The sequence below is a fragment of the Pristiophorus japonicus genome, chromosome 6 (assembly GCF_044704955.1).
Source record: "Pristiophorus japonicus isolate sPriJap1 chromosome 6, sPriJap1.hap1, whole genome shotgun sequence".
NCBI lineage: Eukaryota > Metazoa > Chordata > Chondrichthyes > Pristiophoridae > Pristiophorus > Pristiophorus japonicus.
The window spans coordinates 197,265,344-197,282,652 of record NC_091982.1 but is presented as its reverse complement, the minus strand read 5'-3'; the positions used below and the strand labels follow the sequence as shown (position 1 = coordinate 197,282,652).

The 17,309-nt window shown below is 47.9% G+C and overlaps 1 protein-coding gene across 1 annotated transcript in view; it reads left to right on the top strand.

Annotated features, from left to right (window-relative positions):
- plch1 (phospholipase C, eta 1) overlaps positions 1-17,309 on the top strand; it is a 201,750-nt gene that overhangs the window by 167,647 nt on the left and 16,794 nt on the right. Inside the window, exon 21 of the mRNA XM_070883536.1 lies at positions 12,345-12,452. Within this exon, the coding sequence (XP_070739637.1) occupies positions 12,345-12,452 (108 nt within the window). The remainder of the gene's footprint in view (positions 1-12,344; positions 12,453-17,309) is intronic.

Here is a 17,309-nt window from a genome sequence, read left to right as displayed (position 1 = left end):
CAGGTTTACTTATATAACAACACCTCCACCCCCCCCCCCCCCCCCCCCCACCCAAAGTCAGTAGTGTAACTATTTACAATGTGAGTCAATCTGGGGCCTTCCTTTCCCTGGTTGATCATCTCGGTGCAAATGCTGGTTTTGGTGAGTCGTTTGTTGGGCCCTCGCTGGGTTGCTGCGCAGCTGGCCTTGCAGGGCTGCTGGGTGTGGTGAGTGCTGCTGGGCTGCAGCAGGTGATGGGTTCTGCTTCATGGTCAACCGCTGGGTTGATTGCAACTTGTGTGTGTGTTGGGAAGTCGAAAAAGGTAGAGTCTAGTGGGTTGTTCTGGATAGTCCGTGAATCCGAGTTTGGTTTGGTCCAAGTGTTTTCTGCAGGTGAGTCCATTTGAAAGTTTGACAAGAAACACCCTACTCCCCTCTTGGGCCACGGCAGTGCTGGGAAGCCACTTGGGACCTTGTCCATAGTTCAACACAAATACAGGATCATTAATCTCGATTTCGCGTGACACATTTGCGCGATCATGATATGTATTCTGTTGAAGCCGTCTGCTCTCTACCTGTTCATGTAGATCAGGGTGGACTAATGAGAGCCTTGTCTTAAGTGCCCTTTTCATGAGCAGTTCAGCGTGGGGAACCCCAGTGAGCGAGTGGGGTCTTGTCTGATAACTAAGCAGGACTCGGGATAGGCGAGTCTGCAGTGAGCCTTCAGTTACCCTCTTCAAGCTCTGCTTGATTGTTTGCACTGCTCTCTCTGCCTGACCATTGGACGCTGGTTTAAATGGGGCAGATGTGATATGTTTGATCCCATTGCGGGTCATGAACTCTTTGAACTCGGCACTGGTGAAGCAGTCCATTGTCACTCACAAGGACATCCGGCAGGCCGTGCATGGTAAACATGGCCCGCAGGCTTTCAATGGTGGCAGCCGACATTATCTCACATTCAATCCATTTGGAGTACGCATCAATGACCACAAGGAACATTTTTCCCAAGAATGGGCCTGCATAGTCACATAGACCGTGGACCACGGTTTGGAGGGCCAGGACCATAAACTTAGTGGCGCCTCCCTGGGTGCATTGTTTAACTGTGAACATGTGTTACATTTGTGCACGCAGGACTCTAAGTCCGTATCGATATCGGGCCACCACACGTGGGATCTGGCTATCACTTTCATCATTACGATATCTGGGTGGGTACTGTGGAGGTCACTAATGAAAATGGCCCTGCCCTTTTTTGGCACCACTACCCGATTACCCCATAGGAGGCAGTCTGCCTGTATGGACATTTCATCTCTGCGCCACTGGTACAGCTTTATTTCTTCCTGCATCTCTAACGGGACACTAGACCAACTCCCGAGGAGCACACAGTTTTTTAATAAGGACAATAAGGGGTCCTGGCTCATCCAGGTTCTAATCCGTCAGGCGATAACAGGTGATTGCTCACTCTCGAATGCTTCCATTTCCATAACTAAATCTGCGGCTGTGCCATCTCCACCCGTGGTGGGCAATGGCAGCCTACTGAGAGCATCGGCACAGTTTTCTGTGGCAGATGGCGTAGTTGTATGCGGACAACGTGAACACCCATCTCTGGATGCGGTCCGATGTATTCGTATTTATCCCCTTACTTTCAGAAACGAGGGATATAAGTGGCTTATGGTCGGTTTCCAATTCAAATTTGAGCCCAAACAGATATTGATGCATTTTTTTTACCCCATAAACACACGCTAACGCTTCTTTTTCGATCATACTGCAGGCTCTCTCAGCCTTAGACAGACTTCTGGATGCATAAGCAACTGGTTGTAATTTCCCAGATTCATTTGCTTGTTGCAATACACACCCGACACCGTATGACGACGCATCACATGCTAGTACCAAACGCTTACATGGATCATACAACACAAGCAATTTGTTTGAGTATAACAGTTTCCTAGCTTTCTCAAAGGCATTTTTTTGGCTTTTACCCCATACCCATTCATCTCCATTATGCAGTAAAGAGTGCAGGGGTTCTAACAGTGTGCTAAGACCCGGTAAGAAGTTACCAAAGTAGTTCAGGAGTCCTAGAAATGACCGCAGCTCCGTCACGTTCTGTGGTCTCGGTGGGTTCTTGATTGCCTCCGTCTTCGAATCTGTGGGCCTGATGCCGTCCGCCACGATTCTTCTCCCCAGGAACTCCACTTCAGGTGCCAGGAAAATGCACTTTGAGTGTTTTAACCTGAGCCCCACATGATTAAGCCGACTAAGAACCTCCTCCAGGTTCTGCAGGTGCTCAACGGTGTCCCGACCTGTAACCAAGATATCGCCCTGGAAGACCATGGTGTGCGGGACCGACTTCAGCAAGCTTTCCATGTTCCTCTGGAATATTGCCATGGCTGATCGAATCCCAAACGGGCATCTGTTGTAAATGAAGAGACCTTTGTGTGTGTTGATGCAGGTGAGGCCCTTCGATGGTTCCTCCAGCTCCTGCGTCATGTAGGCCGAGGTCAAGTCCAGCTTCGTGAATGGTTTTCCTCCCGCCAGCGTCGCAAATAGGCCGTCTGCCTTTGGTAGCGGGTATTGATCCTGCAGGGAGAAACGATTGATAGTTACTTTGTAATCACCACAGATTCTGATGGTGCCGTCTTCCTTGAGGACTGGAACAATCTGACTGGCCCACTCGTTGAATTCGATCGTCAAAATGATGCCCTCTCATTGCAGCCGGTCCAGCTCGATCTCCACCCTCTCTCTCATCATGTACGGTACCGCTCTTGCCTTGTGATAGATGGGTCGCGCCCCCGGAATCAAGTGGATCTGCACTTTTTCTCCTTGGAACTTCCTGATGCCCGGTTTGAACAGCGAGGGGAACTTGTTTAGGACCTGGGCACATGAAGTGTCACCGACGGACAAGAGCGCTCGGACGTTGTCCCAGTTCCAGCGTATCTTTCCCAGTCAGCTCCTGCCGAACAGCTTGGGCCATCGCCCGGTACCACCCAGAGTGGTAAATTGTGCACCGCTCCATCATAGGAGACCTTTACAGAAGCACTGCCGATTACGGGAATCAGTTCCTTTGTGTACATTCTCAGTTTAGTATGAATGGGAGTCAGGACTGGCCTTAAGGCCTTGCTGCACCACAATTTATCGAAAGTCTTTTTGCTCACTGTGGACTGACTCGCGCCCGTGTCCAGCTCCATGGACACCGGGAGTCCATTTAATTCAACCTTCAGCATTATCGGGGGACACTTTGTGATAAATGTTTGCATCCCGTCTACCTCTGCCTCCTTGGTCTGAGGCTCTGGTTCGTCGTGATCCACCGTGGATCTGTCCTCCTCTGCAACTTGGTGGTTTGCAGGATTAGCAGGGTTTGCAGCTCGTCTGCATATACGTTGGAAGTGTCCCATTGATTCACAGCCCTTGCAAACATATCCTTTGAAGCGGCCTGAATAGAAGTGATGATCACCTCCGCAGCACCAACAAGGTGTTAATGGCCTTGCATTCACCACCCTTGATGGTGGACTCTGAGACATCTGCGGACGTGCAGCTGCAGGCATGAGTACTGCCCTATACGTTACAATTTGAAAACAACATTACTTTGTTCACAGTACTTGCAGCAGCACTTATGTGCTGAGAGATTTGTTTGGTATTGTCACTGGTGGCGATGAATGCCTGGCTATCGCTATGGCTTTACTCAAGGTTGGGGTCTCTACGATCAAAAATTTGCGAAGTATTACTTCATGGCCGATGCCAAGTACAAAGAAGTCCCTGAGCATGTGCTCCAAGTGTCCTTCAAATTCGCAATATCCTGCAAGGCATCTTAGCTCTGCGACATAGCTCGCCACTTCCTGGCCTTCAGACCTCTTGTACGTGTAGAACCGATACCTCGCCATCAGAACGCTTTCCTTCGGGTTTAGATGCTCCCGGACCAGTGTGCACAAATCATCGTATGACTTCTCTGTGGGTTTCTCTGGAGTGAGCAGATTTTTCATGAGGCCGTAGGTTCGTGCCCCGCAAATGGTGAGGAGGATCGCCCTTCGTTTGGCAGCGTTCGCTTCTCCTTCCAGCTCGTTGGCCACGAAGTATTGGTCGAGTCGCTCCACAAAGGTTTCCCAATCACCTCCCTCCGAAAATTTCTCCAGGATGCCCATGGTTCTCTGCCTTGTTGCGGTGGGGTTCATCATCTGTATCTTGTTGCCAGTTGTTATGTCTTGAATAAAGAATCTGACCAGATACTGTAAGCTCAAAGTAATGTGTGACCATAGTCCTTTAATACAGGTCTCCAGAGTGCCTCTCCAGCCTGTGAGGCCTCCTTATTTACAGGTGCTTCCAAGGGATTGTGGGGTCCCTTGGGACTCCAGAGGATGAGCCCTCTGGTAGTTAAACAAGGTATTTACAGGTTTACATATATAACACTCTGCCTCCGACTATTTCCAGGCTACAGCAAGGGACATCTGCAGCGTGTCGCAATTTGCTGCATCCGCAAGGTCACAGATGCTCTCCATTGCAGGAGAATGGACTACATAAACTTTCCCATGACGAGGGAGAAACAGGAGGAACGGTCATGTGGGTTCGCCAGGATCGCGGTCTTTCCGGTGGTTCAGGGCGCCATTGATTGCACCCACATGACATTGCGTTCACCACACCAGAATGCGGAGGTGTTCACAACCGCAAGGACTACCGCTCTCTCAATGTACAGTTGGTGTGTGACCACACATAGAAATAGAAACATAGAAAATAGGTGCAGGAGTAGGCCATTTGGACCTTTGAGCCTGCACCACCATTCAATAAGATCATCGCTGATCATTCACCTCAGTACCCCTTTCCTGCTTTCTCTCCATACCCCTTGATCCCTTTAGCCATAAGGGCCTTATCTAACTCCCCCTTGAATATATCCAATGAACTGCCATCAATAACTCTCTGCAGTAGGGAATTCCACAGGTTAACAACTCTCTGAGTGAAGAAGTTTCTCCTCATCTCAGTCCTAAAGGGCTTAGCCCTTATCCTTAGACTATGTCCCCTGGTTCTGGACTTCCCCAACATCGGGAACATTCTTCCTACATCTAACCTGTCCAGTCCTGTCAGAATTTTATATGTTTCTATAAGATCCCCTCTCATCCTTCTAAACTCCAGTGGATACAGGCCCAGTCGATCCAGTCTCCCCGCATATGTCAGTCCTGTCATCCCAGGAATCAGTCTGGTGAACCTTTGCTGCACTCCCTCAATAGCAAGAACGTCCTTCCTCAGATTAGGAGACCAAAACTGAACACAATATTCCAGGTGAGGCCTCACTCAGGCCCTGTACAACTGCAGTAAGACCTCCCTGCTCATATATTCAAAGCCCCTAGCTATGAAGGCCAACATACGATTTGCCTGCTTCACTGCCTGCCAACTTTCAATGACTGATGTACCATGACACCCAGGTCTTGCTGCACCTCCCCTTTTCCTAATCTGCCGCTATTCAGATAATATTCTGCCTTCGTGTCTTTGCCACCAAAGTGGATAACCTCACATTTATCCACATTATACTGCATTGCCCACTCACCTAACCTGTCCAAGTCACCCTGCAGCCTTTTAGCATCCTCCTCACAGCTCACACCACCACCCAGCTTAGTGTCATCTGCAAATTTGGAGATATTTTACACTCAATTCCCTCATCCAAATCATTAATGTATATTGTAAATAGCTGGGGTTCCAGCACTGAGCCCTGCGGTACCCCACTAGTCACTGCCTGCCATTCTGAAAAGGACCCGTTTATCCCGACTCTTTGCTTCCTGTCTGCCAACAAGTTCTCTATCCACGTCAGTACATTACCCCCAATACCATGTGCTTGAATTTTGCACACCAATGAATGCTCGCTATCTTGGCAGCACACATGATGATTTCATCCTGCGGGAGAGCACTGTGCCGTGACCATTCCAGACACCACATGAAGGTCTCGGTTGGCTGCTCAGCAACAAAGGCTATGGTCTAGCCATCTGGCTCATGACAACGAGAACCATGTGGCCACCTCATAGAGCAGACTATCGAGGTGCTGAAGCAGTGTTTCAGATGCCTTGACCGCTCTGGAGGCAGCCTTCAGTACTCCCCTGATCAAGTCTTGCTCTTCATTGTGGTCTGCTGCATGCTGCACAACCTGGCTATCATGAGGGCCCAGACATTGCCACTGGGGATTGCAGCTCCACCTCAGGAGAAGGAAGAGGAGCATGATGATGCACAGCATAGCGAGGCAGACTAGGAGGAGGATCAGCAACTACGGAGGAGGCACTGTGCCAATGCTGCCGCTGCAATGGCTGCACATCAGCGCCTCATCCTGCATTGCTTCCGATGAATCAATGACCAGATGATGACTGGGCCTCATAGTCACATCGCTATGTGCTTGGCTCATGGTGCAGCTCCGTGAAATTCACAATTAATACACATGATGCAAACAGTCAACTCAACATTTTATTAACTCTAACAAGAGTGTGCCCTCAAGCAGCACAGCAATAACCCTTCACCAGTAACTAATAAAGAATGTAACATATGCCCCTTGAAACAGCATAACACATGAGCAACTTCATGGTTATAAATACAAACGCCCCTCCCATTGAAATGCAAGACCTGCTCCCATGAACCATATTATGCCAAGAGCCTTCCACAAATAAAAGGCGTCAAACATCACCAACAAAACATGTACAATTATACTTACAAGATGTGGACATCTGGCCATGGTTAGAAAAGTCCTTTTTGGGACTTCCTCACATATTTCCCACCCCTTCCCTTTTCCCCACCTCCCACACCAAGTGCTCCTGCTCAATATGCCCACAAGGCGCTGTGCTGTGAGGCAGTGACTGCAGATGGCCTATCAGAAGGCCCAGGCCCAGCTCTGGGCCTGGAAGGCCCGGCTGCGGACTGTACCTCTTCAGCATGGGCGGCAGCAGTCTGGTATGGGTGGGGTGCAGACCACGGCAGGTGTAAAGGTGGAGTGCCAGTGATGGGAGCCAGAATGCTGTCATCGTGTCACCTTCCATTTCCATCAACACACTGCCACTCCCCTGGAGCAATCGGCTGGAGCACAGATTGCTGGCCTGCTTCGGCACCGTGAGTTCCCCATTGGACTGTGGGGAATCCAGAGAGGATGGCAGCAGCCAGTGCTTGCAAGGCATCAATCAGAGTCTACATGAGAGCAGACTGAGTCTACAACTCAGCAGACTGAGAGTTGATGCCACAAACTAGTGACTCCACCACATCATGAAGGCCTTGCGTAGCTTCGGCCTGTGCTGTGATAGCTGCTGCTACATCAGCCGTGGCATGCGCCATCACCTCTGGGTCCTCACGGTCGATTGTCGACTCCAACATCCTTTGGTACTTGCCAAAGATGGGTTCGATGGGCTGCTGAGAGGCACAGGCAATGCTTGAGGCGGCCTCCCCCAACCTCTCAGCAAGTGCATCCATGCTCTATTGGACTCTTGCCAATGCACCCATAAGCTCACGGTGCATCCCCTGAGACTCTGTCGCCATCCCCTCCAAATCCAGGTCCACATCTGAGTCACGCTCAGCAGAACTTTGGTGCCAACTCACCCCCCGGTCAGCCGGCCGCCAAGCTTCCCTTCGCACTGGGTCCAGGAAGCTCAGGTTTGTCAAATCCCAGGAAGATTGGCTCGTCCACCAAGGTGGTGTCCCCACTGTCTGCAGCAGATGGATCCTGCCAGAGTGGCGCAGAACTGTCGTCCCCTTTCTCCTCGTCTCCCCTGTCATTGGAGGTGGGCGCCTCACGGAGAGGCTGTTGCGATTCTACCCCATTATCTGTAAGAACAAAGCGACAGAAGTGTGGTTAGCAGCAGAGGAGGGGGACAGTAAGGGAAGAAGGAGGTGACATAGGACATTTATATGTAAAGTGGGAAAGGCATGTGTTTTCAGGGGTAAATGGTCTCATTTCAGAGGGAAAGAGGATGAACAAACTGTCACTGTCTCGGCTCAGCTTCCCCATTCGCTACTGCACCCAGTTGTGCGCCCATGAGGGCGGCCACTCGTTCTTCCACTTCCGTGAGGGCGTGGGGTTCAGGCTCCCCCTCGCCGGTCAGCGTTTGTTGGTGCCTGTTGTGAGCAAGTTTCACTTGAAATAACAAACAGAAGAAGGTGTGAGTAAATGTGCAGCTATGGGGCACAACAGACAAGATCTTTGCAGTGCGACAGTTGCAGGAAAAATGCAGGGAGCAGCGCCAACCCAACATGGTCTTTTTCGATCTTACAAAGGCCTTTGACACTGTCAACCGTGAGGGTCTCTGTTTCGGATGCCCCCAAAAGTCAACATCCTTCGCCTGCTTCATGATGACATGCAGGCCGTGATCCTTACCAACGGATACATTACAGACCCAATCCACGTCTGGACCGGGGTCAAACAGGGCTGCGTCATCGCTCCAACCCTCTTCTCAATCTTCCTCGCCGCCATGCTCCACCTCACAATCAACAAGCTCCCCGCTGGAGTGGAACTAAACTACAGAACCAGTGGGAAGCTGTTTAACCTACACTGCCTCCAGGTCCAAGATCACCCCAACCTCTGTCGTTGAGCTGCAGTATGCGGACGACGCCTCCATCTGCGCACATTTAGAGGCTGAACTCCAGGATATAGTCAATGTATTCACTGAGGCATATGAAAGCATGGGCGTTATGCTTAACATCCGGAAGACAAAGGTCCTCCGCCACTCAGCACTGCCCTCCAATCATCAAGATCCAAGGCGCGGCCCTGGATAACGTGGACCATTTCCCATATCTCGGGAGCCTCTTATCAACAAAGGCAGACATTGATGCAGAGATTCAACATCGCCTCCATTGCACCAGTGCAGCCTTCGGCTGTCTGAGGAAAAGAGTGTTTGAAGACCAAGCCCTCAAAGCTCATGGTCTACAGGGCTGTAGTAATACCCGCCCTCCTGTATGGATCTGAGGCATGGACGATGTATAGAAGGCACCTCAAGTCACTGGAGATATATCACCAACGATGTCTCCACAAGATCCTGCAAATCCCCTGGGAGGACAGGTGCACCAACATCAGTGTCCTCGACCAGGCTATCATCCCCAGTATTGAAGCACTGACCACACTCGGTCAGCTTCGCTGAGTAGGCCACATAGTTCGCATGCCAGATACGAGACTCCCTAAGCAAATGCTTTATGCGGAGCTCCTTCATGGTAAACGAGCCAAAGGAGGACAGCGGAAATGTTATAAGGACACCTTCAAAGCCTCCCTGGTTAGGTGTGACATCACCACTGACACCTGGGAGACCTTGGCTGAAGACCGCCCGAGGTGGAGAAAGTACATCCGGGAGGGCGTTGAGCTCTTCGAGTCTCAACGCAAAGAGCATGAAGTGGCCAAGCGAATGCAGCGGAAGGGGCGCATAGCAAACCAGCCCCACCGACCCCTTCCCTCGACGAATGTCTGTTCCACCTGTAACAGGGTCTGTGGCTCTCGTATTGGACTGTTCAGCCATCAAAGAACTCACTTTGGGAGTGGAAGCAAGTCTTCCTCGATTCCGAGGGACTGCCTATGAGTGGTCTGCCACATGTCTTGCAGAGTTGAATAGCTGCTACTGTGCGGAAATGTGCAGATATCCATCTGACTCTCAGTAGCCATGTGGAGCGGCTGTGAGAACGGTGGGATTTGGTGGCTACCAGCTAAGATTAAGGGTAAAGCTAAAGTTTTGCGAAGGCATATAAAGAGTGAAAAGGTAGTAAGAGGAGGGGCTGAGTAAGGACCAAGAAGGAGAGCTACCCATGGAGGCCCAGGGTATGGCTGCTGAACTGAGACGGAACTTTACAGCTCTCTTCAGCAACAAAGACCATGGGCTGGTACACATAGTGAAGGAGCAGATACTGCACAGACTGTACATTGTGTGAGACAGTGAGGTTCAAATTATGGCATTGTAAAAAAAGGGTACTCACCCTGGCGACCTAAGTGAGGTCGTTCAACTTCTTGCGACATTATGTCGCAGTTCTGGGTAACATGCTTCTCGCAGACAAGTGCTGTGCCACCTCCCTCCACAAACATCTGAAAACTCTCGGCGGTGGCCTCCTGCCACTCTCAGGCTGCAGGACATATGTTCACCTCGCCACAGACTCCATCAAAGCCTCCAGGGCCACGTTGGAAAAGCAGTGGGCATGCTGGCGACCTCCAGCCCCAGCCATGTTGCCGCTCTGACCAAACTGTGATGGCAAAACTGTCCCTGCATCCCCTTTCAGAAAAGCCTGGCACCGGAATGTCTGACAACCATTGCCTCATCCACATTCACTCTAGGAATTTATCGCAACTATTTTCGGTTTCACTGCCCTAACAGAATTGTGCAACGACTGATTTACCGATCCAGTTCCCTCTTGGGGTGCTGAAACCAAATTTCACGGTAGACGGCAGTTAACTTTCACAAGACGCTGCACTTACCGAGCAGCCGGGATTACTGCTTCAAAATGGGCGATATCGAATTTTTAGCCCAATATCTTCCAAGAGTAAATTTAATGTGTTTTATTTTGTTCTCTTCTTTAGTGTCACCATACCACATACTATTCCAAGCTATGATCACTCCAATAAAACTAAGTGCATGTAGTATAGCAAGTTTTTGTAAATACTTGACAACCTTCTTTAATATTTACAATTTGAATAGGTTTTAAGTCTATGCTCCTTAGATTTGTCATCTATCCTGTCTCTTTTGTCATCTGGAACTATCTGTCCCATACTTTAATGCTTGTTTAAGTATTTATTCTGAAAGCGAGAAATCTTGTCAAATTGTGAGTAAGCATATTGGAGATGCATTTGTTTAGCTATCGCTCAGATCTCACAAAATGATTATCAAGTTCATGGCTAGAATCTATCTTTAGATTTTTTAAATCAATTTATATGATTACGTACTTATAAGCAAAAGTGATACTGCAATTACTTTATGGCACCAAAAGTGAGAACATCATCTTTGTAAATGTTGTAGAGCAAACACTTGTTAAAAATTACTAGCACCAATCATGATGTTGCACACACAGTAAAGACCGAGGGTGGGGGTGAGGTATAGGGAAAAGACTGTACCTTTGTAGATAATCTGCTGGGTCTCCCATATACTTGGCAGACTCCCATGTAGTTTGCGTCCCCTTTGGCTGACTTGATTGTTTAACACAGGGAAGTCTCGGAAAAGTTTATTTTGTAAGAACACGATGCAAAGTGGTGAACCGGTTGGTGCAGGGAGTATTGACTGTCAAGAATGGGCTGACAAAGCTACAGAAAGGAACTGCCGAGCAGATGACAAGCAACGCACACTGCACTCATTGGAGAATCTGACCTACTTGAAGTTAGATTATATCTGTCTTTAACATTAAATTAATGGATTTCAACACTGTGTAGCCAGCATATTGTGTCTATCGGGTAAATTATATGTTATGTTTAAAATCAATACTTGCATTTAAAGTCATCTAAAGTCAGTGGTGGGTAGGGACTTTCATGAGCAGAGCAGACCACCGAAGCTGAGGAGAGGGGCTGTTGAGTGGTCAAAAGGTGAGGATGGGAAATATTGATGGGCCAGAACAGATTGCCAAAGCTGTGGTAAGGCCGAAAATGGACTTTAAAGTGACCGAGACTGGTAGCAAACTTGCCACTAAGTCAGTCAGTGAAATTATTGGAAGAGGCTTCTCCAGCTCAGTCCTCCCTCTCCTACTCTGTCTCAAAAATGCAACAAGAAGGACACTAAAAAAGATAATGGGAGAAAATAATTTTAAAGGAAGCATCATGTAACATTTAAGTGCAAGTGGAAAGTAAGTTGGGAAACTGCTATCACATTGTTACCTACAAGCATCACAGACAAAAAGGTTACATAGAAGTTTTGAATATGGGACATATTGAATTTGCTAAAATACTGGTCAGTTTCCTATGGTTTTGCACACTGTCAAAGCCAATTGTAGGCTTCAGGTGAAACTAGTTTAAAGGGAAAGGAATAATTGGATCAGGATGCACACCGGCAATTCCAATACACCTAATGTTGCAGGAAATCCACAAGGAAAGGATACAATATGGTGATTTATTTTTCAATTCTGGAATTTATAACTGTCTAAACTATTGCAGTAATGTGCATAGATGCCATTTGACCCAAAAATGAAATTTAAACATTTTGGTCCCTCCTATTTTAGAAAAAATATATGTATTTTACAGGCGGATGAAAGGAAGGAATAGTTTTTTCAGGTCTCCTATGGCTGGGATGTTTCAGAATTAAAAATGAAGTAATAGTTCATAGTCAATTAAATGCATCAATTTCAGTTCAAATCATTTATTTTGCTGTCAGCTTAATCTCCAATATTAAAGCTTTTTTCCAGACTATTTCATTATAAAAAGTAGATACTGAAGAAATGAAAAGGAAAACTTTTGTTTGTATCCACAGTGGCACTAAACTACCAGTCTGATGGTCGAATGATGCGGCTAAACAGAGCGCTATTTATGCTAAATGGAAATTGTGGGTATGTCCTAAAACCTCAATCGATGCGCCAAGGTATTTGAAATTTCATCTGATTCTTGCCTTTAAAGAATAAAGCATATGTTAGGAGGTTCTAGTTTTCTATTAACTCTAAGCAAAATAATGTAGAAATTGAGTTTTCTGCACATGTTAGCAGCTTAATAAAGAAAGAGTTTAGTCAGGCCTCTTAATATCTCCTTCTTTGGTTTACATCTGATTATGCTCATGTCTTGGGACATTTTTCTATTTTAAAGATGCTATATAAATGCAAGTTTTTATAAAAATATTACTTCCTGGGGACAATATATTGCTGAAATTAAATGTTACCGTGTAAGTGCTGGATTTGGTAGTGGGCATGCGAGGTAAGCACATCTTGTTTTGAACTAGAAAGTGGCCATCTCCGCATGTGATTAGAATAAACACAAAGTAGGATTGAAGGTATGTTTTTGCATCACTAAATGTCGATGCATAAAGGCAGGTTTACAAATGAGATTCATGTGAACCTTTCCTAGAGAAAACTTTCTAACAGGGGACACAATTATAGGGCTCAATTTTCCCCAGTGCCGTTTTTTGGTGTATTGCCAGAGTTACGCCCATTTTTCTAAGCCCCAACTACTCCCCCCAAAAAAGTAGCAAGTTTCCCCATTCTATTTTTTGAAATTGGTGCCACGCAGCCTGTCCTGTAGCTTCGATGGGAGGGGGGAAGGGTGGAGCCTAACGTTGGCGCCAAAAAAACGATGTCCCACCTTCTGCGCATGCGTGGGGGGGGGGAAAAGGGATGTTTTTGATGTGATTCCCATGAGCCTGCATGCACAGTACAGCTCCTGATCTGCATTCAGCCATTTTTAAAGAGACAGTTCTGTGAGAATTTTAATTCTCATTGCAAAAATCAAAGCTGCAATACAGGATGCAATGCAGCGCAAGGACCAAGAATTTCTTACAGGATGAAGTGGAGGCACTAGTTACTGTGATTGAGACCAGATGGCATGAGCTGGACACCAGCAGAGGTCACATAAAAATTACACCAAAAGAAATGAACACTGGAACCAACTTACACAAGATTACTGTGCAGTGATGAGCACCCTGAGGTCTGGAGGCCAGTGCAAAAAATAAGTGGCTGAAGCTTGGTCAAGTAGTTAGTGTAAGTAATATTTTCATTTATTCAATGGAATTGCAATTGTAAATGTGACCATCTGTATGTCCCACCCAGCAGAAAGACACCCTCTCTAAAAAGTTATATTTTCATCTTTGCAGAGGAAGGTGGCGCACAACAAACGGGAAAGAACTCTAACAGAAGGATGCCCAGCAAATCTGCATCCATGGACACCCTTGGAAGAGAAGGTCGCTGCTTTGATGGGTCCTGCCTGGAGAAAAGCAATCACCACTGCACAAGCTGGGCCCTCACTCGAGGGAGAGGGTATGTCCTGCAAATTCCACAGTCTGGCTTTGCTAAATGTTAAGTACTGCGCAGGCTAACCATGCTTCAGGTCATGGGGATGTCTCCATCAGCTACGCTTCGGTTGATGCAATGTGCTATCATTCATCGTGGTCCTTCAAATGAGCCTGCCGCCTGTGCTGTGTGAGCCTACTCATACCACCCACCCTGCCCCCTCCTCTGCTGCTAACCATTTGTCTGTTCTGTTATATTTTGCAGAACTTGAGGCCAACCCTGACGAGGCTGAAGCCGATGCAGAAGAAGATGTGGATGAGCCTGAAGAGGAGAACATCTTCCAATCCCACCTTCCAGACTAAGATCATGGGGGAAAGGGAGAGGAAGAGAGAGAGGGGGAGTGGATGGATGAAGCCCCCACTCTGGAGGAAGTGCAGGTGCCGCCCATGAAGGTGCCAGACTTTCCCGGTGTGATATGAGTGTTGGTGGGACATTCCATGGTTTCCCACCGTCCCAGGCTGCGGGTCCGAGTGTGATGCAGCGAGCCACACCCAGGGTGAGGAGGGGAAAGAGCGCTTGACAGCGCTCTCCTGAGGTGCAGGATCTAACAGATGTGGTTCAGGATGGCAATGAGTGGGGAGAGCATTGACCTTACCCGATCACTCCTGGGCACCATCAGTGAGGTGGGTGATGAGGTATTGGGACTGCCGGGAGAAGTAACAACACTCTCACGAGAAATGGGAACACTGTGCGGGAACATGAGGGAGGGAATATCTCAGTCAGCGGAAACAATGTTGGTGCACATGAGAGAGGGCATGTCACAGGTAGCTGAGACACTGTTGGTGAGCATGAGGGAGGGAATGTCGGAGTTAGCTGCTGCAATAAGGGAACACGCCCAGACTCTGCGCCCATTGACAGAATCAATTGCCACTCCCACTCCAATCCCCAAACCAGTTGAAGAGGCCCAAGCCGAGCTCTTCACATTAACACCTGCACGCGCACCCCCCTCCCCACCCCATCAAGAAGTGTACATTACCAAAGATGTTCGCAAGAATAAGCTTGGTACCAACCTGAGAAATGCTGCGCCATCGCCTGCGGGCAAGGGTGGAGTCACCAAGACCAAGCGCAGCGGGCGGTCTTAGAATAAGGTGGAGGAGAGATAGGTGCAGCCTTTCTTTGCTGTTGTTGTTGTTACTGTTGTAACTGTTCTCAAATTAAAAGTTTTTTGTAAGTTATATAAATTTACAAGTTTAAAAGTTTGTAAGTGATCTTAAAGTTTGTAAGTGATCTTAACTGAACGTTTGATACAAGAATATTTTTATTTAAGTTGAGAACAAACAAACATTTGTTAAACTTTTGAATAAAATATCTTTTAAATTATAACAGAATCATTTACATTATTTGTTCCATTATTAACACAACTTTTTGAAGTAAACGAGAATCATTTCCATTATTTAACACAACACAACATTACGGAACAGGTCCAAACAGTAAACGTGGTCCATGTGGAATAGTTGCCGCTGAATCTTCAGGCAGCAAAGCGTTCACGGTTGAGCTGCTGGTGCAAGGCTCGAGCAATCATTAAAGGGGCATGACGGCCCGCCCTCCTCTGCCGTCATGTTCTAGATTCAGGTAGTTGCATGGGTTCCTCGTCCTCGTCGTCCTCCTCGTCATCTGCATCTTCCTCAACATCATCAGCCACTCTCTCCTTAGGTGGGTCTTCCACTACCAGCTGCTGCTGCCTCATGATGGCTAAGTTATGCAGCATGCAGCACATAACAGTGAACTGACCGACAATCTCAGGGGAGTATTGCAAGTAGCCTCCGGAATGGTCCAGGCATCGGAAACGCTGTTTCAAGATGCCAATGGTCCTCTCACTTATGCTGCTGTCGCAATGTGCGACATGTTGTATTCCCGTTCAGCTTCCATCCGGGTTACATGTAGGGGCATCATGAGCCAGGTGGCGAGGCCGCACCCTTTGTCTCCCAGTAGCCAGCTCGGTCCTTCTGGCTGCTGCTGAAACATGGCAGATATCACGCTCTCGTGTAGGATGAATGCATCATGGGTCCTCCCAGAGTATCTTGCATTAACTGACATGATGCGATGCATGTTGTCACACAGGAGCTACACATTAAAGGAATGGAAGCCTTTTCTGTTCCTGTGCATCTCTGAATCCTCCAAAGGTGCTCACAAGGTGATGTGGGTACAATCAATGCAGCCCTGTACCTTTGGGAAGCCAACAATCCTGGAGAAGCCCACAGCCCTTTCACGCATTGCCTGGACGGTCACGGGGAACTTTATATAGTCATTCCTCCGGGCATATAGTGCAGCAGTCACCTGCCAAATGCAGATATGTGTTGCATGTTGAGAAATGGAGCACACATCCGCAGTTGTGGCCTGGAATGATCCAGATGCATAGAATGAAAGTGCAGCTGTAACCTTCACTTCAACTGACAAAGCAGTCCTCCTGACACTTCTAGGGTGCAGGTCTGCTTTCACCAACTCACAGATCTCGGTTACAACTTCTTTGCAGAAACGCAGCCGTCTTACACAGTCTGCATCACTCAGGTACAGGTATTAACGCCTGTCTCGATATACCCGACATGGGTAAGACCTCCTGCCCATCACCCTACATGCTCTGAGGGTCCTCATGCGATGTCGTCGAATTAATTGTCTCCTCTGCAGCACCATCATGCAGAAGGCTTGCACGAGGTATGGCATTGGCAGTATTGCCCCCATCATTAAATTTGCAAGAATCTCAAAATAGCAGGCAGGACAAGGTTCTTTGTTCTCCCTCTCCCCAAGGTCGACGCCCTAGTCTGAGCAGGCGCAATGATCGGGAAAACCCGCCCCCCCCCCCCCCCGGGCTTCATTTGATGCATAATGTAAGGCTTCTCATGCCTTCCGTTCGGCTTCCACAGCAGCCCCCCCCCGCATCCCCGGCTTCTTTTCAAGCCGAGCCCCGAGCTCCTGTGTCCGCGTGAGGGACCGATTCTGTCGGCTGACCCTCAAGCCTGGTTTGGAGATGTTCGGTGATGGCGTGTTCATTTAAAAAAAATCAAAACTTAAATAATTCCATTAAACTTCTATTTCCTGCGTTTTAAGTTTTCACAATTTAAGCTTGATTATGCATATTTATGTATTCTTGACTTCCTCCAAAACTTTGCCTAAAAACAATGGCGTCTTTCTGTGTTGATTTTTTAATGTGCGCTGGTTTTCCCTAGGTTCCCAGAAGGTTTTTTTGGGAGTGGTCACATGCACCTTCCTAGGAGAAATGTAAATTGGCCAAACTTGCATAATTGTGAAAAACCGGCACAGACATCAGGTGACGCAAAAAAAAAAGGAACCTAAAAAAAATTGTAACTAACTGAGTTACGCTGGTGCACAAAGATTGGGGAAACTTGGATTTTTAAATTTAGGCCCAAAAAGTGGCGCACGCCAAAAAAACGGCGCAAATCACTGGGGAAAATTGAGCCCATAGACTTGAAGAGCCAATATAAGAG